Source organism: Carassius auratus, chromosome 38, assembly GCF_003368295.1.
Source record: "Carassius auratus strain Wakin chromosome 38, ASM336829v1, whole genome shotgun sequence".
In the NCBI taxonomy this organism is placed as follows: Eukaryota; Metazoa; Chordata; class Actinopteri; order Cypriniformes; family Cyprinidae; genus Carassius; species Carassius auratus.
The window spans coordinates 21,906,501-21,931,794 of record NC_039280.1 but is presented as its reverse complement, the minus strand read 5'-3'; the positions used below and the strand labels follow the sequence as shown (position 1 = coordinate 21,931,794).

The 25,294-nt window shown below is 38.8% G+C and overlaps 1 protein-coding gene across 1 annotated transcript; it reads left to right on the top strand.

Annotated features, from left to right (window-relative positions):
• Positions 1–959: 959 nt before the first annotated feature.
• Positions 960–25,294, top strand: ifngr1l (Interferon gamma receptor 1-like). The gene is made up of 7 exons (XM_026224756.1): positions 960–1,148; positions 21,391–21,508; positions 21,623–21,804; positions 23,212–23,345; positions 23,450–23,621; positions 24,019–24,140; positions 24,311–25,294. Exons 1-7 carry the CDS (start codon positions 1,079–1,081, stop codon positions 24,545–24,547), a joined length of 1,035 nt encoding a protein of 344 aa, XP_026080541.1. The 5' UTR covers positions 960–1,078; the 3' UTR covers positions 24,548–25,294.

Sequence of the window (25,294 nt, the reverse complement as noted above, 5' to 3'; positions counted from 1 at the left end):
CCAAAAATGACAATTCTATCACCATTTACTGAACCTCTGTCATCCCAGATGTTTCAAGGGGACAGGACCACTTCAGAAACCACACAAAGTGAACATGACAGTCAATATTAGAACATTGGTATTTATCGTTTCACTTAAGACAATGATTCATTAATAGGGGATGCATGGTCTGTCATATTCTCTTTGTATATAGTTTCTGAAGTGTCATTTTTGGATGTTCCATTATATAAAGAGAAATGTTTTTTTTTTTTTTTTTTTTTCAAAACTCTTTGTGTTCATCTGATAAATTAAAGTCATATAGGATGGCATGAGGGTGGAAATTATGGACTTTGCTTTTAATCCATTTCCCTGTATTTTTTTTTTTTTTTTTTTTTTTTGGTGTTCCGCTGGGTTTAATTTTACTTGTTGTTTAACTAAATATACATGTTTTACATGTGCCATTGCATTTGTTTCGTTCCCTCCCTTTAACCATTCTTCTGTATTGTATGTCGGGGAAAAAAAAGTACTTCTATTTTTTTAATACTTGAGTACAAATTAAAGTTTTTTACTTTTTTACTTTTACTCAAGTATGATTTTGAGCAGATACTTGTACTTTCATTTGAGTAAAATTTGTGAGTATTTTTTACACTTCTGCAGCTACAATTGTAATTAGTAAATAATGCAATTTAATTACAATTTATTTATTTACTATTTATATATTTGATTTAAATTCTTTTTTGACCCCTGTAGTAGTTTTATTTTTAATTATTATTATTATTATTTTTACTTCCATAATATTTGAGGGAGGGGGAACAATTAATTGAAATTACAATCCTGTTTAGGGCACCCATTGGTTCAGCACTTTTTTTCTATGGACGTCTTAGCTTATCGGGACAATTATTACTAATAATTTTTCTTTTTATTCCTACATTAGCCTACGTAAGTATCTAATTTTGTCAGAATTTTGTCCCTCCCCCAAGTCAGGCGGAATATTTGGCAACCCTGTCAGATCGGCACCAGAAGCAAGTGCGTGAGAGACGAGAACATCCACTAAGGAACAGGAACGCCCTGCAACGGGTTACAAAACACATTTCTGACAATGTCGAAGGATGCTGTAGTCCAGTTCGGTGTCGTTTGCGCGTTACTGTTTCCAGGAGTCTTTGGTTTTGGTGAGTATTATTTTACTGAAGCCTCTCGTGCTAACGATGGCACATCGTTGCATGAGCGTCATGCACTTATGAGTTTTGAGGGGGCAGGTGTGTGTGTGTGTGTGTGTGTGTGTGTCTGTGTGTGGAATGGGGGTTTGGGGGGGGGGGGGGGTGTTGAGTTGGAGAGGGTCGTTCTTGTGTCTCAGGTGTGCATGAGTGAGGGGGTGGGGGGGGGGGGGGGTATGTGACACAGCAGCACTGCATAACAGATATAAGCTAATAGATTTATTTGATTCAATTTTTATTCAGGATATTTCCAAACGCAATAACTTATCAGGAAATGTCTTAAACATTATATAAGAATATATTTAAAGGAAATAATTTACTTAAGTACCAGATAAGTGTGTCATAACATAGTTTTAATACGAATGACTTTGTATTTAATGTGAATTGAATAAAAATAGGCCTATTGTCAGTTAATAACATTTTCATTTTACAAAGAGCAAAGAACATTCTACATTATCAAATAACTTTTTCACTTCTGTCTAGCCAGAGTTCAGGCACTCTTAAAACTCCCATTTAAATCACTGAAGCTGTTTACACTGCAAAATGAACATCTTACTTACATTCGTATCTGCACTCTGTTGTTTATAATTCAGACAGTGAGCAAGTGAACGAAACGCATTTCAGCGCTGACTCAACAGAATCGTGTGTGAGGAGTTCTACTGCAGCGCTGTACAAACGCGTCTGTCTCTGCAGCGCAGGCCAAAGCGCAAACGCAGATTTGAATTTAGTAGCTGATGATATTACGAACTGAACGATCTAATCACACCGGTATGATTGTATCAAATAGAAAAAATATATAATTCGGCTATTTTTTGTATCTTTTGGAAGCTGTATTTAAAATCCACTTCGTTAAGACATCACTTCGAATGGTCATGACGCCTCTGCATTGTTGTAACATATATTTTAATCAGTCCCATTGTGAAATATAATGTGAACAAGAAAGAACAACTGACTAAAAGAATAAAAATAAGACAACAAATAACACATGAGGAGATAAAATGCGATAAGAGAACTACATTGACTGAGGCAGTTGCATTTTGAACTCCAGCCAAAATTAAAAACATTGATTGGTGAAATTTACTAAGATTAATGAATGATGCACAAGATTGTTGCAGATGTGAGAGTGAGTTTGTGGTAAGAGTGCAAGTACAGCTATCAGAATGAGCCGTTTGCTGTACTGCATAATATAGAGTATTAGAGAATCTGACCAGGGCCGTATTAAGACAGTGTGGTGCCCCTGGGCAATATAACGCAAATATATAAACAAATCTTTCGATCCCTGTAACATTTTGAATTGTAGCTAAACGTCTAGCATCCTTGTCTTTCTTTAACTTTCTTTTTGCAAAACCACTCAATTGACGTCTGTCCATTTTGATTCATTTTCTGTAGCCGTTAAAAAAAATTACACATTTTGCGCATACTTGCTGTGGACCAACAGATTGGAGACGGAAGGGGAGGGACTGATAGTGGTCATGTAATCTTTATTTATTTATAATCTATTATTATTGTTGTTAAGTTAGTGTTCATAAACGAGTTATGCATGGTCTTTTAAGAATTTCAAGTTAATAATAACATTTACGAAAAATATATTTTTAAAGCTTCTGTCATGTGGTGCCCCCCTAGTTGTTGTGAATGGTTGGTGCCCCTGGGCACTGGCCCAAGTGCCCTTATTGGTTAATCCGGCTCTGCATCTGACAGCTGAAAGCCATGACTGACCAGTCCAATCGATGATATGTGCTTCTTTAGGAAAAATTTATTTAATAGCCAAATTCCTGGAGAGGTACCATTCATCTTACACAAACTATGGCAGGAAAGGTCAGTGAAGGCCGTCTGCATCCTGAGACACTGTCTGGGATGGATGTTACAGAGCCGCTGAGATCATCAGCTCTGTGAGACAACCACTGCTCAAAATGACTTCAATACACTTAAATTACTCTCTGTTCTTATATATTGTTCCTGTTTTTATTATTATTGTTATTATTTATATTATGTGAACTGCCTAATAAAACATTCGAGGAACATTTTTTTTTTCTTTTATTTGCTTTTTTTTTGGTTCAAGACTTAGTGAGGTCATTTTTTTTATCTCTTCAGACAGATAATTAAAAAAAATGCAGTCTATCAGCATGCTAAACATTTTAACGTCTTCAAGAGATAAATAGAGTTGTTTATCATCTGTTGGTTATCACATTGTTTCAGTACAGTAAAGCATTTATTTTATATGACAAAAATCTTACTATTTCTATTTTTTTATTTTTTCTGAATTTAGAATGATCTGTTAGATATCATATATCTTAACAGAGACATCTGCATGTAGGATCTTCATTTCTCTTCTCTAATGGCAGATCATCACATGGCTTCCAGCTGGAGTCCCACTCAATACGGTTGACTTTAGCAGATGTCTTATCTCTATTGAAGTCATTAGTGTCAGTTTGCCTTGTCTCTTTAATAAACAAATGTTTGGGTCTAGAGTTCTAATATTTGTTTATGTGTTTGAGTGTTAAACCTTTTCTTATTTCTCTTTCGCACTTTCACGTCCTTCCTCTTGTCTATTTTTGATTTTTAGTTCTTTATTTAAAAGTACATTATTGGTTCTAGAACATGGTATGCAGCCTTTGGGTTTATTTTCACACTTGTATCACAGTAAAACCACAGTTAGGTCTGATCTGTGATCACACGTGGTTACAGCTGCAAATCAGTGTGGCCTTAAACCTGGTTTGATTGAGTACATGGAGGTGTTGGTTGAAATAATAATCAATAATCAAACAAAGCAACAGTGTGTGTACAGGCATAGGCAGTCTTTAATAATCCAAACAGGGTAAATCCAACACAGAAGAAAGCACCACAACACATAGTAAAGAAAAGCCCAGATAACCAAGAACTGAAAGAGTGAGCAAAAGACGTGATAAAGAGATTGAAAGTATGCAGCTGAAACTCATGAATGTCCAAAAGCACGATGCTGACCGAACACAAAGTTCATATATATGAGGCTTCAAATGCAAAGCCTGCAAGCACCTAACATGTTCTTCTAATATGAGCATTTTTACCAGGCTCATATATTTAAGTTCAGTTATTTCACTTTAATGGCAACAACCTATTCATTGCCAATAAAGTGAAATTAAAAAGCCCAAACATAGAATGAAAAAAAATATATATAATAATTTTTTAAAAGTGTTTAGGATGGCACTTACAGGCTTTTGCATTTGAAGTCTTCATATATACACAGGTGCATCTATATTTTTTTGCATTTCAAAAATTATTCAAGATTCATTACATATAAAGTAAAACATTTCAAAAGTTTTAGATTTTATTTTGATGATTAGAGTTTAAAGCTCATGAAAGTCAAAAAATAAAGTATCTCAAAATGTTATTGCTTTCGGAGGTGGATGCTGCTGTGTGGGAATGCAGTTGTTTAACACTTATGGGAGGCAATTATACAGAAATACTTTGACAGACTTTGCACAGGCATTTTTGAATAACCATAAGAACATTTTAGGTGCTGTGGTAAACAAGGTTTACCATCCAGTACCGCTAAGTCACTTGACTTTTTTGATGCATTTGGAGTAATTTATTCACAAAATGCATTTCCCATTATCCACATTTCCTCTTTTTCGCACAAATCAGAAACGTTTTTGTGAATTACAGCATTTTTAGTGGAAATTTAGCATTTCCATCACTCAATTCTGATGCGATACTTCAAAATGCGCAGGGTGATGGAAACCCAGCTACTGAGGTGTGGCATGGAAGAGATCCACCTGTGGCACTGCTTAGGCACTATTGAGCCTTCAGCTCACCTGGATAGTTGGATTGACTGTTTCATCTTTCTCTTGAAAATATCCCAGATTCCATATAGAGTTCAAGTCAAGCATTTTGGATGGCCAAGCAAGCACAGTAATATCATGGACAGCAAACCACTTGGAACCAGTCAACTTTGCTTTTAAATACTTTGATACAGCACTCTGTGAACAGCCAGACCTTTCAGTAATTACCTTCTGTGACATTCCCCTTATTTTGGAGGGTGTCAATGATCGTCTTCTGGACTATTGCCAAGTCAGCAGTCTTCCCCATTATTGTGATTTTAAAGAACAAGAGACACCTGTAACTTATACGGTAGCGATGGTCATTAAATTAAACTCAAATGTAAATATTAGGGCCGGGACTTTAACGCGTTAATTGAGATTAATTAATTACACAAAAAATAACGCGTTAATTGAGATTAATTAGTTACAGAAAAAAATTTCCCGCATTTTTAATAACTTATTTTTGCACCGTGGAACGTTTCTAACTGGATGAGTTTCGGCGGACCGATTATACTGAAGCACCAACTAGCGTTCGCATATCACCGCAGCACATGATCGAACCATAGTTGCGCTTATAAAACGCGACTTTGGGCTTTTTTTTTTGTAAGTCGCGTAAAAACAACACGGGTTGCGGTTGCATTTTTGGGCTTATTAAAGAATAGATGGTTGCTTGTTAGGACAATCTGACAAGCAACTTCGTTTTCTTTACATCTATGGTGTACATTGATACTGATACATTGATTGACACTGTCTGCTTAAAGATATAGCCAAATCAGTGCAATCGTATAAGTGCTGTGGCGTAACATTCGACAAAACATTCCGCTGAATCCGCCCCCTTATCCCCCTCATTGGAGTAAAATCACGTTCAACGTGCAGGCGGCGCGCTCTATGATCTACAGAAACACACGTATTTCAATTTCTACAAACAATGCCTCCGACGAAGAGGAGAATTTTATTTTATTAAGCTAAATATATGTTACAGCTACCCTTAATGCTCTTGTCTTTCCCTTCTTGTCTTTTTGTCCTTTTCCTTCTCCCCAATCCGATTCAGCCTCACAGGTGATCGGAAATGAGGAACGTTTTTATTTATTTTTATCCTTTTTTTCCTAATCAGTTTATCCTTTTCTAATAAAGCAGTGGTTTCACTTTAATATGTTGCAGGCTCATTTATTGTTAATAAATATTAATGCGGAAAATAAATTATCAAATAATATTGGGCTTGTTTTGGGCTTGTTTTTGAAGCTCCAGTTGCGTATTTGTCTCGCGAGAGTTGGCAACTGTGGATCGAACCTCAAGTATCACCTCAACGCAAAACATATAGCAGCTAGCGTGGACTTTACACTTTATGTTGAACTATGTATTATTTTGTTGGTGCAACTGGCAGTTTATGTTAAACTCTTTATTGTTTTGGCCAAGGTTATTGAGAGTTGGACTTAGTATGTTATGGCCTCTGAAGTAACAGAAAGATGTTTTCTAATAGTCATGGTTTCCAATGTTCTGAATGTAATTGACAGAATTGTGTATTACTTAAAAAAACTGTTTACAGAAGGTTCCAGCACCTATAAGCTACCTGAATTTCTAAAATGTACTATTTCTAAATTGTTTCTAAATATGCTATAGCTACACTTAATGGCAAAAATTGCACTGCTCTGCTAGACTTGGTTGAATAAAAATAAACAATATTTTGTTGCTTAAGGTTATGTATTCAGTCATTATTCAATGGTATACTATAAATCCATGTGAAAAAAATTACTTCTCACTGTTCTCAGGTCAAATATTTATATGCGATTAATTTCGATTAATTAATTACAAAGCCTCTAATTAATTAGATTAATTTTTTTTAATCGAGTCCCGGCCCTAGTTATAAGATTATTTAATATTTTTTCATATTTAATAAAAAATTTTTTTACTTTAATGAGCTATGAGCTCTTATCCATTACATTATATTATTCATTTAGCTGATCCAAAAAAAAAAAAAAACTTTTGAATTGTTTTACTTTGCATGTTATGAATCTAGTATATATGAAAGTTTCACTTTTTGAAATGTAAAAAAAAAAAAAGAATTATTTGAATTTTGCCAATTACGATCGCGGGACCCAACGTAGCAGAGTGCGTCGTGGGACAACACCTGATGGGTGAGTGCGAGTGGGTAGAGACTTTTGTGTGTGTAATATGGGAGAATAAGGGTGAACACACACACACACACACACACACACACACACACTCACACACACACACGGTTCGTTTAGCCAGCCCTGGCTCAGTTGTAAGAGGTGGTTTGCCATGAGTGCGGTACGCATGTAGTGTGAGCAGAGTGTGGACCTTCTGATAGGTGTAGCACGATTGTGTGTACATTTCTTAGGCCGGTGACTAATTGGCTGCGTGGCGTCTCTGCTGCGTGTCAGGAGCTTGGCGGCTGACTCGCGTTTTCTGTGTCTTTATAACACCAGAACCGTGCCTGACACGCTGCTGCTGCTGTAGGGAGACCAGGCTCTTGTCTTCATGACAACAATATCAACTTTTTTTTTTACACACCTACACCTACGCCTACTGATAAAGGACACCGTCAACAGTATTGATGGCAAAATAGACTATGTTTGACAGGTGCAATATTTGAAAATCGATTATTATTTATTTTTATTTTGTTAATTACATTTATATCTGAATTTATGTCAACCTATAGACTTTCAAATATCAAAATGTCATGAATTAATATGTATTTGTGTTCAAAATGACATATAAAAATATTTTTCCTATTTTGCCTGGAAACGCTTCCAACACGCGCACGTGTCGCGTGAAAAATAGGCGTCGGTTCTATTTTTAACATGCACGTGTTTTCCGCGCGGCTTGAGCCGCACATGAGACGCGCGTCTCACGCAGGCAGTCTGCAAGCTCTAACCTGTTAACATGGGAGCCAAATTAATAACAGACACGCCACGCAGCTGAGACACTTGCTCCACGCATTCAGTGTGTCGTCGGCCTTAGTGGCAAAAGTGATAGTTCTGTGTAACGATGTACAAACTTCACAATCATCGGGAAGAAGGAGGGGGGAACCGGCGGACAATCAAAATAAATTTCATAATAAAATGAAGACAAAACAGTGCCACGCACAAACAAAATCAAACCACAAACTAAAACTCAGGCCTGGTCACGGTGACCTGCGGGAACCTGGGGGTAGGACAGATGAGGCGAGAGAAAAGGAGATGGAAGGATGAGGAGTGACAGAGACCAGAGAAGGGAGAGAGGAGCAAAAAGAAGAAGAAGAAAAAATTAGGTTCCCTGACACGCTGCTTTGCCCTCCACCAGCTGGGTGATCTCCTCCATGGTGCCTGGCGGTGGCACTGGACGGACCTCGGCGGACGGCACGACACTCCTCTGCCGCCCGGTGGATGGCTCCTCTGGTTTTGGGCAGCCGGCAGGAGTCTCCCGTTCCCTGCTCCTCCCCATCATGGTGGACGGCAGCAGGCTCCGGCCCTCTGGTGAACGGCAGCGACTCCTCAACTCCCTCATGGACGTCAGCCGCCCCTCCACATCACGGGCGGCTGGCAGCGAGCTCGCCCATCCCCGGTAACTGACTCCAGCCCACCGCCTCGAGCGTCCATGGCGGCACACTTGGATTCACCACAGCGGCGAGGGATCTTCAGCAGCGTGTCCTTCCTTCTCCCGGGCTTCGGCACCACTGTAACGATGTACAAACTTCACAATCATCGGGAAGAAGGAGGCGGGAACCGGCGGACAATCAAAATACATTTAATAATAAAATGAAGACAAAACAGCACAGCAGCCCTTAATGGCCGGCTGCCGCGCACAAAAAAAATCAAACCCAGGCCTGGTCCTCTCTCGTCATTCACTGTCGTTGCTCCTGTTTTATTTCCTTCGATCTCCTCCGTAGGACTCAAGACCGCCCCCATTCCCACGGCTCCATCCGGTGACCGGGGTTTCCCCAATAGCGGCATCGGATTGGATTCGCTTAGATAAATAGGACCCACCTCGGATTTCTGAGGAAATCAGAAAAAGAGCTGTGAAAAATACTTAGACATGGACTTCTTATACTCACCTAAAACCCCCGAGAAGGAATTGGAAGAAGAGATGATGGAAAGGCTAACTTTGGTGCTGAGAAAGCCGTACAACAGTAGATTGTGCATGGCGAGGTTTCTCTGTGAAAATACGGACAGCGTGCAAGATGGATGAATCAAGATCAAAGATGATGTGACCTCATATCATAATATGTTCCCTCAAATATAATCTGGTGATGGTATTAACTGTTTTACAGTGATATAATAAAGGTTTTAAATAAAAAATCCTAGAATGAAATGGAAATAAAATATTTTAAATATAACAATCAATAAAGAGGATGTATAATAAAATATTTAAAATAAAAATCCACAAGCTACTGCATATGTGCCAATGAGTCAAATACCAGTTGGTGCTTCCTCTAATATTCCATCACAACTAGTTGGTGCTACTTGTAATATTTATTCACAATCAACAAAGATGCAGCACAAAGGAGGATTGAACACTCATGACAGCAGTACTCACCATCAACAGGATCCAAGGGAAATATGACAACACAAGCTACAAACCCTCTTCAATCTCAAGATGAACCTCTGTTTGAGAGGCAGGAAGAGCTCACTGCATATCTGGTACATCAAGCGCAACCTCACACACATTCATATAGAGAGATTCCAGTCTTTTATGTTAATTCACTCCATTATGTACCCTTTATTCAAGCGTTTGAGCATGGTATTGAGGAAAGGACTCATAATATAAAAGGGATTGCTTTTATTTTCTGGAGCAATTTACCACAGGACAACCGAAAGAATTGGTTCAGAGTTGCCAACATCTTGATCCTGAAATAGGGTATTCATTAGCTACAAATCATTTGAAGAAACAATTTGGCAATGAGTTTTAAGTATCTGCTGTGTATATAGATAAAGCTTTAGGCTGGCCCTTGATAAAGATAGAGGACGCCCAAGGGTTATATGCAAATTCCTTGTTTCTGCGCTCATGTTGTTATTTTATTGAGAATATATTTTATATGCAAGAGCTCAGTATGCCAAGTAATATGAGAACTGTTGTAATGAAGTTACCTTTCAAGCTGAGAGAATGTTGGAGAGTAACAGCCTGTGAGTTAATGCATTTGATCCAAGAAATAGCTAATTTCTTACATCTTTTGGATTTCATTGAACAACAAAGTGCAAGCAAACCTAATAAGATATTCAAGGGAAACAGTTTTGCTACAAATGTTGTTGCTTCAGTTCCAGTTAAAAACTTACAACAAGGGATTTGTTCAGTGAGCAAGACCAATGAAAACAAGACTTGCTTGTTATGTCAAGGCATTCATGTATTAAAAAGGTATTGTGCTTTAAAGAAGTCACATCGAGAAAAGATTGACCTTTTGAAAGGAAAATGAATTTGTTTCAGTTGTTTGAATTCAGGACATGTAAGCAAAGTGTCACGATTCGCACACACAAACAGGTAGATTCAAATGCAGTTTATTTAGGGGTATCCAAAAATCATAATCCAGTCAGGCAAAAGGTCAACATCCAGAAAAGCAGTCCAAAAACATGGAACACGACAAACACTAGGGAACACGAAAAAGCAGGGTGACATAAACCAAGGACTCCATGACAATGACAGAAACAAACGTTATATATGGACAGGTGCAAACAATGTGAGTGAGAACAGCTGTGTGCAATGAAGTGATTAGTCAAGATAAGGGCTTGAGTGAAATGCAGTACTGAAGTGGGGTGACGATAAGGGGAAGTGAAACCTTTAGTGGGGAACAGAGGACAGGAAGTGAAAAAACAACAACAAAACAAACTAAAGAGACCAGGGCAGATCAGAGAGTTCAGGGGCCCAGGGCAGTGCTGACAGAGCAGGAATCCAGGGTGGAGCAGGTGGAACTGGAGCCCACCGGGTAGGCACAGGCAGAACTGGAGCCCACCATAGCCGAACAGACGGGAGCGAAGCCCACCAGGTCAGAGCAGAGGACCAAGACAGAGGATCACCACAGCCGTGCGGACGAGTCAGAGGCCCAACAGCGGCGCAGAGGACCACCTCAGCTGTTACCGACGAGACAGAAGCCCACCAGGGCAGCAGTTGCCGCCACCGCTGTAACAGTCTCCTTGACATTAATAAAACAGGCCGAGAGAGCTTTGCTGGGTACAACAGACAGGATGTGATGAGGCTCTGGAAGTTCAGCTGAGACGTGACCAGGCTCTGGAAGAATGGTATTGATTTGACTGGGCTCATAAAGAACAACCGTGGCATGACCAAGTTCACAGAGATCAGCAGTTACTTGACCTTGTTCATGGAGATCAACGGTGACTTGACTTGACTCATGAGGTTTAACTGTGGTTTTACTTGACTCATGGGTGTTAATGGTGACTTGACCTGACTCTGGATGGTCAATGAAGACTTGACTTGACTCTGGACGGTCAATGGTGATCTGACTAAACTCTGGGAAATCAACGGGGACCTGATCAATGTTGATCTGCCTAGACTCTATGTAATCAATGGGGACCTGATCAATGGGGAACTGACTCGACTCTGGGAAATCAATGGGGACCTGATCAATGGTGATCTGACTCGACTCTGGGAAATCAACGAGGACCTGATCAATGGGGACCTGACTCGACACTGGGAAATCAACAGGGACCTGATCAATGGGGACCTGACTCGACACTGGGAACTCAATGGGGACCTGATCAATGTCAAAGTCAAAGTCACCTTTATTTATATAGCACTTTAAACAAAATACATTGCGTACTGAACAACATTCACTTGGAAAACAGTGTCTCAAAAATGCAAAATGAAAGTTAAAGGCAGTTCATCATTGAATTCAGTTATGTCATCTCTGTTCAGTTTTAAATAGTGTCTGTGCATTAATTTGCAATCAAGTCAATGATATCGCTGTAGATGAAGTGACCCCAACTAAGCAAGCCAGAGTCGACAGTGGCAAGGAACTGAAACTCCATCGGTGACAGAATGGAGAAAAAAACCTTGGGAGAAACCGGGCTCAGTTGGGGGGCCAGTTCTCCTCTGACCAGACGAAACAAGTAGTTCAATTCCAGGCTGCAGCAAAGTCAGATTGTGCAGAAGAATCATCTGTTTCCTGTGGTCTTTTCCTGGATGTCCTCTGAGAAAAGGTTTTTACAGGGGATCTGTATCCGGGTGACTGCAGTGATCCTCTGATCTGGACACAGACGGGATCTGGTGGCCAGAGTGACCTCAGAACAAGAGAGAAACGGATAAATATTAGCATACAGTAGATGCCATTCTTCTAATGATGTAGCAAGTGCATAGGGTGTTATGTGAAGTGGTTCTGGTTCCAGTTTACCTAATTAATGCAGCCTAAAAATCCTTTAACTGATTTGGATATTAAAAGCATATTAGTATGTTATGTGTATGCCAGGTTAAAGAGATGGGTCTTTAATCTAGATTTAAACTGCAAGAGTGTGTCTGCCTCCCGAACAATGTTAGGTAGGTTATTCCAGAGTTTAGGCGCCAAATAGGAAAAGGATCTGCCGCCTGAAGTTGATTTTGATATTCTAGGTATTATCAAATTGTGTTTGAGAACAACAGTTTTGAGAACGTAGCGGACGTAGAGGAGTATAATATAAAAGGAGCTCATTCAAATACTGAGGTGCTAAACCATTCAGGGCTTTATAAGTAATAAGCAATATTTTAAAATCTATACGATGTTTGATAGGGAGCCAGTGCAGTGTGGACAGGACCGGGCTAATATGGTCGTACTTCCTGGTTCTAGTAAGAACTCTTGCTGCTGCATTTTGGACTAGCTGTAGTTTGTTTACTAAGCATGCAAAACAACCACCCAATAAAGCATTACAATAATCTAACTTTGACGTCATAAATGCATGGATTAACGTTTCTGCATTTGACATTGAGAACATAGGCCGTAATTTAGATATATTTTTGAGATGGAAAAATGCAGTTTTACAAATGCTAGAAACATGGCTTTCTAAGGAAAGATTGCGATCAAATAGCACACCTAAGTTCCTAACTGATGACGAAGAATTGACAGAGCAACCATCAAGTCTTAGACAGTGTTCTAGGTTATTACAAGTGGAGTTTTTAGGTCCTATAATTAACACCTCTGTTTTTTCTGAATTTAGCAGTAAAAAATTACTTGTCTTCCAGTTTTTTATATCGACTATGCATTCCATTAGTTTTTCAAATTGGTGTGTTTCCCCGGGCTGCGAAGAAATATAGAGCTGAGTATCATCAGCATAACAGTGAAAGCTAACACCATGTTTCCTGATGATATCTCCCAAGGGTAACATATAAAAGCGTGAAGAGTAGCGGCCCTAGTACTGAGCCTTGAGGTACTCCATACTGCACTTGTGATCGATATGATACATCTTCATTCACTGCTATGAACTGATGGCGGTCATATAAGTACGATTTAAACAATGCTAATGCACTTCCACTGATGCCAACAAAGTGTTCAAGTCTATGCAAAAGAATGCTGTGGTCAATTGTGTCAAACGCAGCACTAAGTTCCAATAAAACTAAAAGAGAGATACACCCACAATCAGATGATAAGAGCAGATCATTTGTAACTCTAAGGACAGCAGTCTCAGTACTATGATACGGTCTAAATCCTGACTGGAAATCCTCAAATATACCATTTATCTCTAAGAAGGAATATAATTGTGAGGATACCACCTTTTCTAGTATCTTGGACAGAAAAGAGAGATTTGAGATTGGGCTATAATTAACTAGTTCTTTGGGGTCAAGTTCTGTTTTTTTGATGAGAGACTTAATAACAGCCAGTTTGAAGGTTTTGGGGACATATCCTAATGACAATGAGGAATTAATAATAGTCAGAAGAGGATCTATGACTTCTGGAAGCACCTCTTTTAGGAGCTTAGATGGTATAGGGTCTAACATACATGTTAGTTTAGATGATTTAACAAGTTTATACAATTCTTCCTCTCCTATAGTAGAGAATGAGTGGAACTGTTCCTCAGGGGGTCTATAGTGCACTGTCTGATGTGATACTGTAGCTGATGGCTGAATGGCTATTATCTCTAATAGTATTGATTTTAGAAGTAAAGGAGTTCATAAAGTCATTACTGCTGTGGTGTTGGGAAATGTCAACACTCGTTGGGGCTTTATAACCTGGGGTTATGTTTGTTTTCTTCTAAAAGAGAAGAAAAGTAATCAGATCTAGCAGTTTGTAATGCTTTTCTGTAGGATAGGTTACTTTCCCACCAAGCAATACAAAATACCTCTAGTTTTGTTTTCCTCCAGCTGTGCTCCATTTTTCAGGCTGCTCTCTTTAGGGTGCGAGTATGCTCATTATACCATGGTGTCAAACTGTTTTCCTTAACCTTCCTTAAGCGTAAAAGAGCAACTGTATTTAAAGTGCTAGAAAAGAGAGAGTCCATAGTTTCTGTTACATCATCAAGTTGTTCTGAGGTTTTGGATATGCTAAGGAATTTGGATACATCAGGAAGATAACTTAAAAAGCAGTCTTTTGTGGTAGAAGTGATGGTTCTTCCATACTTGTAACAAGAAGTAGAATTTACAATTTTGGCTATATGAAGTTTGCACAGAACTAAATAATGATCTGAGATATCATCACTTGGCTGAATAATTTCAACACTATCAACATCAGTTCCATGTGACAGTATTAAATCTAGAGTATGATTTCGACAATGAGTAGGTCCTGAAACGTGTTGTCTAACACCAATAGAGTTCAGAATGTCTATGCGAGTATGCTCATTATACCATGGTGTCAAACTGTTTTCCTTAACCTTCCTTAAGCGTAAAAGAGCAACTGTATTTAAAGTGCTAGAAAAGAGAGAGTCCATAGTTTCTGTTACATCATCAAGTTGTTCTGAGGTTTTGGATGTAACGGATATGCAGATCATCGATTCATGTGTTTAATTCAGATTTTCCAAATGAAACTCTTTTTGCACCAAGTGTCTGGCCTGGCGCCAGCCTGGCTGGACTTAAATTATTTACGATGTTCATGCGAGCTTCAAAGAAGAAATGAAAACCCCCAACCACATTCCAACATACACAAAAGGAAACCTTGCGTAAAGTTCCTTACTTTTGTAAGTCCTTATTAATATGTATTTAAAATATGTTTATGGATTGCATAAAATGGTTAATCCTTGTTATGTGAAGAGTATAAGTTGCAAGCTTATACTTTAGGAAATGTCTCTCCACACTTTAACTTCCTCAAAGAGAGCCACGTTTCTGCAACCCCCATCTTTGCAGGTCGTAAAACTTTACGACCACACTGGAGAGGAGAGAAGCCAAATCTTCTCCCCAATGCATTCTATGGAATGAATTCGTTACCTGTTAGTTTTTATGTTGTATAAATGTATTACGTATTCCCTTTTGGTACATTTAGATGTTTCCCAACATCTGCAGTGTTATCATGTGTTAAGCAAATCTTTCAGATGTAGAATTACACATATTTAATGTAACTTCATGTTTTGATCACATATACCTATTATGTTTAGTCTTGTTCTAATCGTCATGCTCTGACAGACCCATTTATCTAGAACAAAGTAAGGAAATGTATGTAATCTGAAGTACAAACTTGCTAGAAATATCCCTGATGGAATCGGACAAGCCCTAGATCTCCAGGGGGGGGCTGTCTTCACAGGGACAAAGGAACTTTTCCCTCCGTTTCAGATCGCGGACTTTCATTGGCTGTTTACGCGAAAAAGGGGCGTGAACCATTTCAAGCCATAAGAACGACCGAACAAGGTCCGCCTCGCTCTTCTTCCTCTTCTTCTCGTTCTTGGTTCTCGGACACGCTGCTCTCCTGTGCGACCCTCCGCGCGGCCTCGCGCCGCGCTCATAGCGCAAGCCCCCCCCCTCAGCACAGGGGCTGAGAGAAAAAGCCATTTTAATGGCTCCTTTAGAAGCTTTCATTTCGTTCGTTTCTTTTCTTTACTAAGTTTATTCAACTATTCGCCTCTCCACGCAAGGAAGACGAATTCTGGGACATTGTTTGTTGAACCTTTCAAATACCGCGCGAGGACAGAACAAAGGACCACGTGCTCCACGCTCACGCAAAGATCCAGCGAAGCGTGCACGCGCGTCACATGGCCTCCAGCACACGCACGCTGTTTTCAAAAGGACAAGCGCACAAAGCTTCACAAAAAGACCACGCTCACGCGCTGGGCCATGCAAGTATCACTTTTCTATGGAGATTTAAATGCTGCTTTAAAGTGTTTTTATGATCTGATAGTTGTTGGCTTCCAAAAGTTACCGACTATGATTTTCATACCTGAGCTCCTTATGTGATCTCATTCTATTTTCTCTCTCTCTCTCTCTCTCTCTCTCTCTCTCTCTTTTATTTGGATTCGTTATGTATTGTATAAAGCTTACTGTTTGTATTGTCGTATGCATATTTACTCTGTGTGATTTGTAGTTTGATGTATTACTAGTTTAATTATTAAAAACCCATATACTGACGATTGGCTTGGACTCCACCCCACTCACATTACGAGTCACTGAGATGTCTGATCTATAGCTACAAGCTCTAAATTTAGAAACTAAATTTATCATAAGGATAGGATAATATTTTCATGGCCAGAGAATACTTTTCCTTGAATTATAAGGCGTGATAACTTTATTGAAAATTGATAGGTCTACAGTGGTTTGCTGGACATACCACGGTTTGATTTGCAGTAATTTACAGTAAGAGATATCACAATAATTGATATGAAGAATGTAATATTGACATATTAATGAGTAAGTTACAGTGCCCTGTGATTATTTATTGTTATAGGCAATTGAGCTATTTTTCATAATCAATCAAATTTAATGTAACTGTCATCTGAGATATAAATTAATCATATTCCTGATTAATTATTCAAATTCCCTATATATCATTTGAGTTAATTATTCTGTAAGACTCATTGTTGTTACATGGATATGCTAAGGAATTTGGATACATCAGGAAGATAACTTAAAAAGCAGTCTTTTGTGGTAGAAGTGATGGTTCTTCCATACTTGTAACAAGAAGTAGAATGTACAATTTTGGCTATATGAAGTTTGCACAGAACTAAATAATGATCTGAGATATCATCACTTGGCTGAATAATTTCAACACTATCAACATCAGTTCCATGTGACAGTATTAAATCTAGAGTATGATTTCGACAATGAGTAGGTCCTGAAACGTGTTGTCTAACACCAATAGAGTTCAGAATGTCTATAAATGCTGATCCCAATGGATCTTTTTCATTATCGACATGGATATTAAAATCACCAACTATTAAAACTGTTGTGGACCTGACTTGACTCTGGAGTATCCACGGAGAACTGACTCGACTCTTGAGGGTCCACGGGGACCTGACTCGACTATGGAAAGTCAACGGGGACCTGATGATTGGGGACCTGTCTCGACTCAAAAATAAGCGGGGACCTGATCAGTGGGGACCTGTTCAATGGTGACCTGACTCAACTTTGGAGAGTCCACAGGGACCTGACTTGACTCTGGAGCGTCCACGGGGACCTGATTCGACTCTGGAGCGCCCACAGGGACCTGACTTGGCTCTGGAGAGTCAACGTGGACCTGACTCAACTCTGGAGAGTCAACGTAGACCTGACTCGACTCTGGAAAGTCAACTGTGCTTGGCTGGTGGCCATGTTGTGCAGTGGTGCTGGGCTGGCGACCATCTTGTGCAGTGGCAATTCCCACACTGCTGAATCTAGGTTTGATGGAGTCCTTCTGTCACGATTCGCACACACAAACGGGGGAATCCAAAAATCATAATCCAGTCAAACGAAAGGTCAACTTCCAGAACAGCAGTCCAAAAACATGAAACACTGATTAATGAGCTCAACATTAGAGGAAAAAGGTTTAACAATTTTCTCCGTACTATAGGACAAGAACAGCCTGTGTCATGTAATGTCATTTCTGGTTTAGAGGTAAGCGGTATCAATAATACATTCTTCTCCCTTCCTGAAGAAAATGCCTGTCAATTTGGAAAATATTGTAATGCAGGAGGAAATTTCCAAATGGCCATATTTGGACAGAGTAAAAATTCCACACATTGAAGCCAATGACTTTCAGAAATTAGCAGTAACTGCAAGGATGAAATCGGTACTCCCTCTGTTACCGTCAACTGGATTTCTATTAGGATGCTTGAAGAATTGCTCCAATGTCAGTATAATAACGACAGTATAATTACTCACATTGTCGAGAAAGAAGATATGTCAAGGGGTGACAACCCATTCAAAAAGTGAAACTTGTATAATATATTCATTCATTACACACGGCCTGATATATTTCAAATGGTTATTTATTTTAATTTTGATGATTATAACTGACAACTAAGGAAAGTCCCAAATTCAGTATCTCAGAAAATTTTTATATTGTGGAAACGTGTTAATATTGAAGACACCTGGTGCCACACTCTAATCAGCTAATTAACTCAAAACACCTGCAAAGGCCTTAAAATGATCTCTCAGTCTAGTTCCGTAGGCTACACAATCATGGGGAAGACTGCTGACTTGACAGTTGTCCAAAAGATGACCATTTACACCTTGCACAAGGAGGGCAAGACACAAAAGGTCATTGCAAAAGAGGCTGGCTGTGCACAGAACTCTGTGTCCAAACACATTAATAGAGAGGTGAAGGGAAGGAAAAGTTGTGGTAGAAAAAAGTGTACAAGCAATAGGGAGATTTTTTTTTTTTTTTTACAGTAACGCAAATAGTTACTTTCCCTGGTAACGAGTTACTTTTATTATAGAGTAATTCAGTTACTAACTCAGTTACTTTTTGGAACAAGTAGTGAGTAACTATAACTAATTACTTTTTTAAAGTAACGTTCCCAACAGTGGTCTTAAGTTATATTTAAATTTTCTGAGATAATAAATTTGGGATTTTCCTTAGTTGTCAGTTATACTCATCAGAGTTAAAAAAAAATAGACATTTGAAATATATCAGTCTGTGTGTAATGAATGAATATAATATACATATTTAACTTTTTGAATGTAATAAGTGGAACTTTTTGATGATATTCTTATTATATGACCAGCACCTGTATGTGTTGCCAAATAGAGGTGCAATGGTCCAATAAAAAGGACTGAAAGAAATTAACCGTTGCATGGGAAATATACTGATTTCCTTTCTGATATTATGAAGGAATATGCTAAAAAAGTGCCAGCATAGGCTGCTGTTGTCATGGACAGGATCTTATTGCTGTTTGTCAAAAGGGTGGATTGTGTTTGACCAAATGGATCAGTAATAGTCGCAAAGTACTGCAATCAGTTCCAGAAGAGTACAGAAGACATCCAGTATTTGGATATAGACAGAAACGAATTGCCCGTAGAAAGAACTTTGGGGCTTCAGTGTTGTGCAGAAGCTGATACATTTCATTTTAAACTGTAGTTGTAACCCCATCAGTGTATATGGAGGGGTATTTTGTCTACAGTTATTTCAGTTTATGATCCTATGGGATTACTTGCTCCTCTTATGCTGCCAGCTAATTTGCTACTACAGGAGATGTGTAGACAGAATCTTTAATACTTTAATACTTTTATGCACAATCAAAGATTATTGTTCTGTCTTACTTATCTATCATACATTGCTGCCTTAATTACTGTGCTATACATTTAAAATAAACGTCTGTTACATTTATATATAGATGTATATACTTATTTTTTCATGAATTTATTTTACATCAATAAAAAGAGCAATGTGTTTTACCAAATTTTAGTCTTATTCACTTTTATTTGTAAATAAAATATTTCACAACATTTTATACAATTATTGCACTCAAGATTTTTCTATAATCTAGAGTATATTTTGCTGCTGAATTATTCACTAAACTTATATTGGTAGTTTTGACATAGATGATTATATATTTTCTCATTTTTTATTTTTCATTAAAATGAAGTTGTTTTTATGTAGTAGATTTTATTGGGATGATTTTTGTTCACATTTAACAAAAACCCACCAATTCACCATCTCAACAAATTAGAATATGGTGAGATGCCAATCAGCTAATCAACTCAAAACACCTGCAAAGGTTCCCTGAACCTTCAAAATGGTCTCTCAGTTTGGTTCACTAGGCTACACAATCATGAGGAAGACTGCTGATCTGACAGTTGTCCAGATGACAATCATTGACACCCTTCACAAGGAGGGTAAGCCCCAAACATTCATTGCCAAAGAAGCTGGCTGTTCACAGAGTGCTGTATCCAAACATGCTAAAAGAAAGTTGAGTGGAAGGAAAAAGTGTGGAAGAAAAAAGATGCACAACCAACCGAGAGAACCGCAGCCTTATGATGATTGTCAAGCAAAATTGATTCAAGAATTTGAGCGAACTTCACAAGGAATGGGCTGAGGCTGGGGTCAAGGCATCAAAGAATCAAGAGCCACCACACACAGACGTGTGAAGGAATTTGGCTTCAGTTGTCGTATTCCTCTTGTTAAGCCACTCCTGAGGCGTCTTACCTGGGCTAAAGGAAAATAAGAACTGGACTGTTGCCCATTGATCCAAAGTCCTCTTTACAGATGGGAGCAAGGTCCTAGAGTCTGGAGGAAGGGTGGAGAAGCTCAAAGCCCAAGTATCTTGAAGTTCAGTGTTAAGTTTCCACAGTCTGTGATGATTTGGGATGCAATATCATCTGCTGTTGTTGGTCCATTGTGTTTTTTGAAAACCAAAGTCACTGCACCTTTTTACCATGAAATTTTGGAGCACTAAATGCTTCCTTCTGCTGACCAGCTTTTTGAAGATGCTGATTTCATTTTCCAGCAGGATTTGGCCCCTGCCCACACTGCCAAAAGCACCAAAAGTTGGATAAATAATCATGGTGTTGTGCTTGACTGGCCAGCAAACTCACCAGACCTGAACCTCAGAGAGAATCTATGGGCTATTGTCAAGAGGAAGAGGAGAAACAAGAGACCAAACAATGCAGATGAGCTGAAGGCCACTGTGAAAGAAACCTGGGCTTCAGACCACCTCAGCAGTGCCACAAACTGATCACCTCCATGCCACGCTGAATTGAGGCAGTAATCAAAGCAAAAGGAGCCCCTACCAAGTATTTAGTACATATACAGTAAATGAACATACTTTCCAGAAGGCCATCAATTTACAAATTTTTTTTATTGCTCTTATGAAGTATTCTTTTTTTTTTTTTTTTTTTTTTTTGGTGGGTTTTTGTTGAATGTGAGCCAAACTCATCACAATTGTGAGCACTGAATTGATTTAATACACAAGTTTCACAATTCGAGTTGAATTACTGAAATAAATGAACTTTTCCATGATATTCTAGTTTATTGAGATGCATCTGTAGCTGTTGAGCAATACTTCAAGGATTTGCTGTGCTCATGAGCTTTGAGTTTATATAGCAGAGTAATAAAATGGTTGTAAATGTAACTTTTTTTTCTACAGTTCCTTATCCAAAAAATGTCAGTGTTGTTTGTCACAACTTTGTGAATGTCCTCTACTGGAACTACAGTATCCCAACTGAACAGACAAAATTCAGGGTAATGGTCAATCCTTATGAAAGGTATGTGTGTGTTATACAGCTGATAAAGAAAAAAAAAGTAATTTATTTTAGAAAAAAAATACATTACTTGATGACAATCACATTACTTAATCTCTCTGTCCCATTTATCTCCAGTCCTTCCCAAACAGTGGACACCTCTCAGACGTACCTTGATATCAGCAGCTACAGCACAGATGTGGAAGATGATTACTTGGTGTTGCTGACAGCACATGATGGGCAAGAGAAATCAGAAGACGTCTCCATTAGATTCACCTACAGCAAAGACTATTTTGATGAGAACAAACATAAATATAAATGTAAGTTTTCTGAGTATAACTCCAATCATATGGATACAGTATTACTGTTTATTACAGTATTTGCAAGGCACTGTTGATGACGAAACACTATTGATATTTCTCAGACATTTCAGGGCTTGCTTCCTATAAAACATATGCGGTTTATTCAGGCCAAATCATTTAGTGTTAATCCAAACATTTAATTAGCTTTTGGCCAAAGTATATTTCAGTTTTTACACATACACAAGGGTCTGTGTACAGTGTGTTTGATTTAGTCACCAGATCTCTGTAATTGTGCTTACTTTATATGTGCAGGCCAGACAAGTGAATTGACTTGGTTTGGCACTAATCAGATGACCCAAGCCACTGTTTCACAGTAGAAAATGAAACTGAAGAGACTGCAAAAAAGCAGAGACTGCAACAACTGCACATGCCCACATGCCCACATTGACAAGTACTTGTGTGAGGATGTTATAAGATAGCAGCCACTTTAGTGGCTAGAGTACAAAGAGATTTTTATTGATCACAACCTCTGGTGAACAACATAGCGCAGACACTGGACAATGATGAAACAACAACAACAAAATAGAGACTGCAACAACAATTGATGCTTGATGGGGTTATGAGATGGTGGCAGCTGTAGTTTGCATGAATACAAAAATATTTTTATTGTGCAGAACTTAGAGCAGACGCTAGACAAAGATGAAGCTTTCTAGAGCACATTGACTGCCTGTGTTCATGCATGCTATAAAATGGAGTATACTTTGAAAGGCCATGGGTGTATGTACACCTATCTTATTTGGTTCGATTGAATCAAACTCAAGTTCGTTTCCCCCTTGGTCCGGATCTTTTGGGCAGGTGTGAATACAGCAATCACACTCTGTTGCAGACCAAACAACCAAACAGAGATCCAGCTGAAGAGGTTATCTTGGTCTGCTTCCAAACAAACTCTGGTATGCTTGAATGGATTAACCAATGAAGGGATGACCTGAAGCACATGTGTGGTTTGTTTACAGTTTCTGGTTCACTTGGGAAAAGGGCAGTGTGAAAGTGAACCACACCAGAAAAAAACAACAATAACATTGTATTTGGTCCGGATCAAATCAAGTGAACTAGCAGACTTTCCTGGTGTGAATACACCCTAAGTTACACGCTAGCATAAACATAAAAAAACCAAGTATACACAGGGCTTATACAACAGAATATCAATTAGCCAGAACCATAGCCTAAAAGAAAATAAATGTCACTAAATCTTTGACTATCATTCTGCTGCCTTCACGCACTTCTGCTCTTTCCTTCAGGAAATGCAAAACTATTTGGATATTTTATTGTTGTAATTAATTTGCTTTAGTCTATTAACAGATGACTCTTCTATTTCAATTTTTTCTTGTTATTCTGACTTAATGCAATATTGCCTTTTGCTTGCAGGCTCTTTGGACTTTCCAGCTGTGAATACATCTGTCCACAAAGATGTGATCGAAGTGTCTTTTCAGCACCCTTTCAAGCTTTATAAGCAAGAGATTATGAAAGAAGAATTTACGTACAAAATCACACATGATGAGGTTGGAAGAGCAGTCACACAGACTCCTCCATGTCCTTATTAAAATGTTAGTCATGTTGGGACGTTGAATCGTTACAATCACTCTGCTCTTTTCTCCTTCCTCAGCAAATGGTAAAATACTCATGTTTTGAGGATGAGGATCTGTGCAATGCAGAAGTCCACTTTAACCAAAGCGTTGCTGGACAGTGTGTGGAGCTGAAGCTTGAAGGAGTGATTGCTGGGATTCCTTCATATACCTACAGCAACGTTTGTGTCCCTCAGCCGACGCCTGAGACCGGTAAAACCATTATCAGTTTCTCATGTGAGAGCTCTTGTTCGCACATGTTTCCCTGTGTTTGAAATCACTGCCTTAATGGCATATAGTCCACTACATGAGAACGGGGTGAAAAAGCTGTGGCTTAAACCATTTAATACCATGAGACCCTAAGAGTGTGGCAATTCTGTTCTGTGCTACAAGCTGAACCAGACAAAACTGCAGCCTGTTTATTGTTTTAATTAATTATTTTTTATGTAATGTATACTACTGAAATACGATGAAAAAAGTATCCTAATTCCAAAAATAAATTGTTTTGCCAAATTATAGCATCTTCTGCATGAAGAGAATGCAATCCCATAATAATCTTTGTGAGTACTAGAGCAGACACTTCATTGAATTGTTCTTGACTTTTCTGTAGACAAAACGGGAATAATTGCAGCTTTGATAGGCGGAGCGACCGTTGTACTCTTCATTATCATGGGCTTTGTGTGGCTGCTTTGGAGGAAATGGTCCAACATCCCCCAAATGCCTCAAGGTTTGGTATGTATCTTTCAGTCAGTCCTTTCACTTAGTTTTTTTTTCTTCCTCATGATTCTAGAGCTGTTTCTTTAGGAGTTGTTTGCAGTGTTTTGTATTTGTGATGTGTCTGGTTATCTGCTGTTGGCTCCTGGCAGTACCAAGACTAACTGTTTGCTCTTTTCCATTTGCAGTGGTGCATTATCTCCAAGCAATCTCATACAATGCTTCTTTCCCAACCTGAGCCGACAGACATTTGTCCAGTGACATCACAGGGACCCCTCAATTACCTGACTGAGGAAGACCAATCAGTCTCAGCACGTGATGACACTGGAGCGGATCCCCCTGTGGTTTCTGAAGAGGGCATGGCTGGTGAAGACTCTCAAGGCTTAGGCTGTTCGTCTGACTATGACAGACCTAAATTCCTGTAGGAGATGAGTCCAGGGGACTTTACTGAGGGATACTTTGCGTTAGGTCTAAATGTGTGTAAGAACAGTGGAAGGTTTTTCCATTTATTGTGGAAAGATGGCTTGTTCACACCAAGTCATTGTCATAATTTTTGGGACCATAAACAGTTTCTCACACTGATCAGTAGCCTTGTGTTGTGTGCACGGAAACAAAGCTGTGTACAATGCAGGCAGTGACGTCTGGTTCTCACAGTGGCATGATGTGTTTCCCACTAACCTGCATTAAACTGAATTAATGTGTGAATAAAATATTTTTGCTAGTGAAACAAACAAGTAAAAACAACAAAAGTTAAAAGTAAAAGTAAAAATATTAAAAGGTTAGCTCACCCAAAAATGAAAATTAGACTATGTTTTACTTATCCCAGAAGCATCCTAGGTGTATATGACTTTCTTCTTTCAGACAAATCCAGTATTTGGCATTTAGGTAATTTAAACAATTGTTCTGGCTATTCCAGGCTTTGTCATTGCAGTCAGTGGGTGTTACAGTCGAACAGTCCATCAAATAAAGCTTGCGCATTCGTAATAAAACGTGCTGCAGACGGCTCCGGGGGGATGTATAAAGGCTCCCTGTAGCGAATCCATGAGTTTTTGTAAGAAAAAAAATCCATATTTCAAATGTAATAAACACTTCTCTCTTACTTCTGCTGACTGTCATACACTGAAGCAGTTCTGGCATATGCATGGCATTAAGTGATTAGTGATGAATGCAAA

Excerpts from the sequence above, each read along its gene's own strand:
- ifngr1l (XM_026224756.1), top strand. The coding sequence starts at position 1,079 with ATGTCGAAGGATGCTGTAGTCCAGTTCGGTGTCGTTTGCGCGTTACTG. Across the intron at positions 23,346-23,449 it reads ACAAAATCACACATGATGAG|CAAATGGTAAAATACTCATG; the intron begins GTTGGAAGAGCA and ends CTCCTTCCTCAG. Across the intron at positions 24,141-24,310 it reads CCCAAATGCCTCAAGGTTTG|TGGTGCATTATCTCCAAGCA; the intron begins GTATGTATCTTT and ends TTCCATTTGCAG.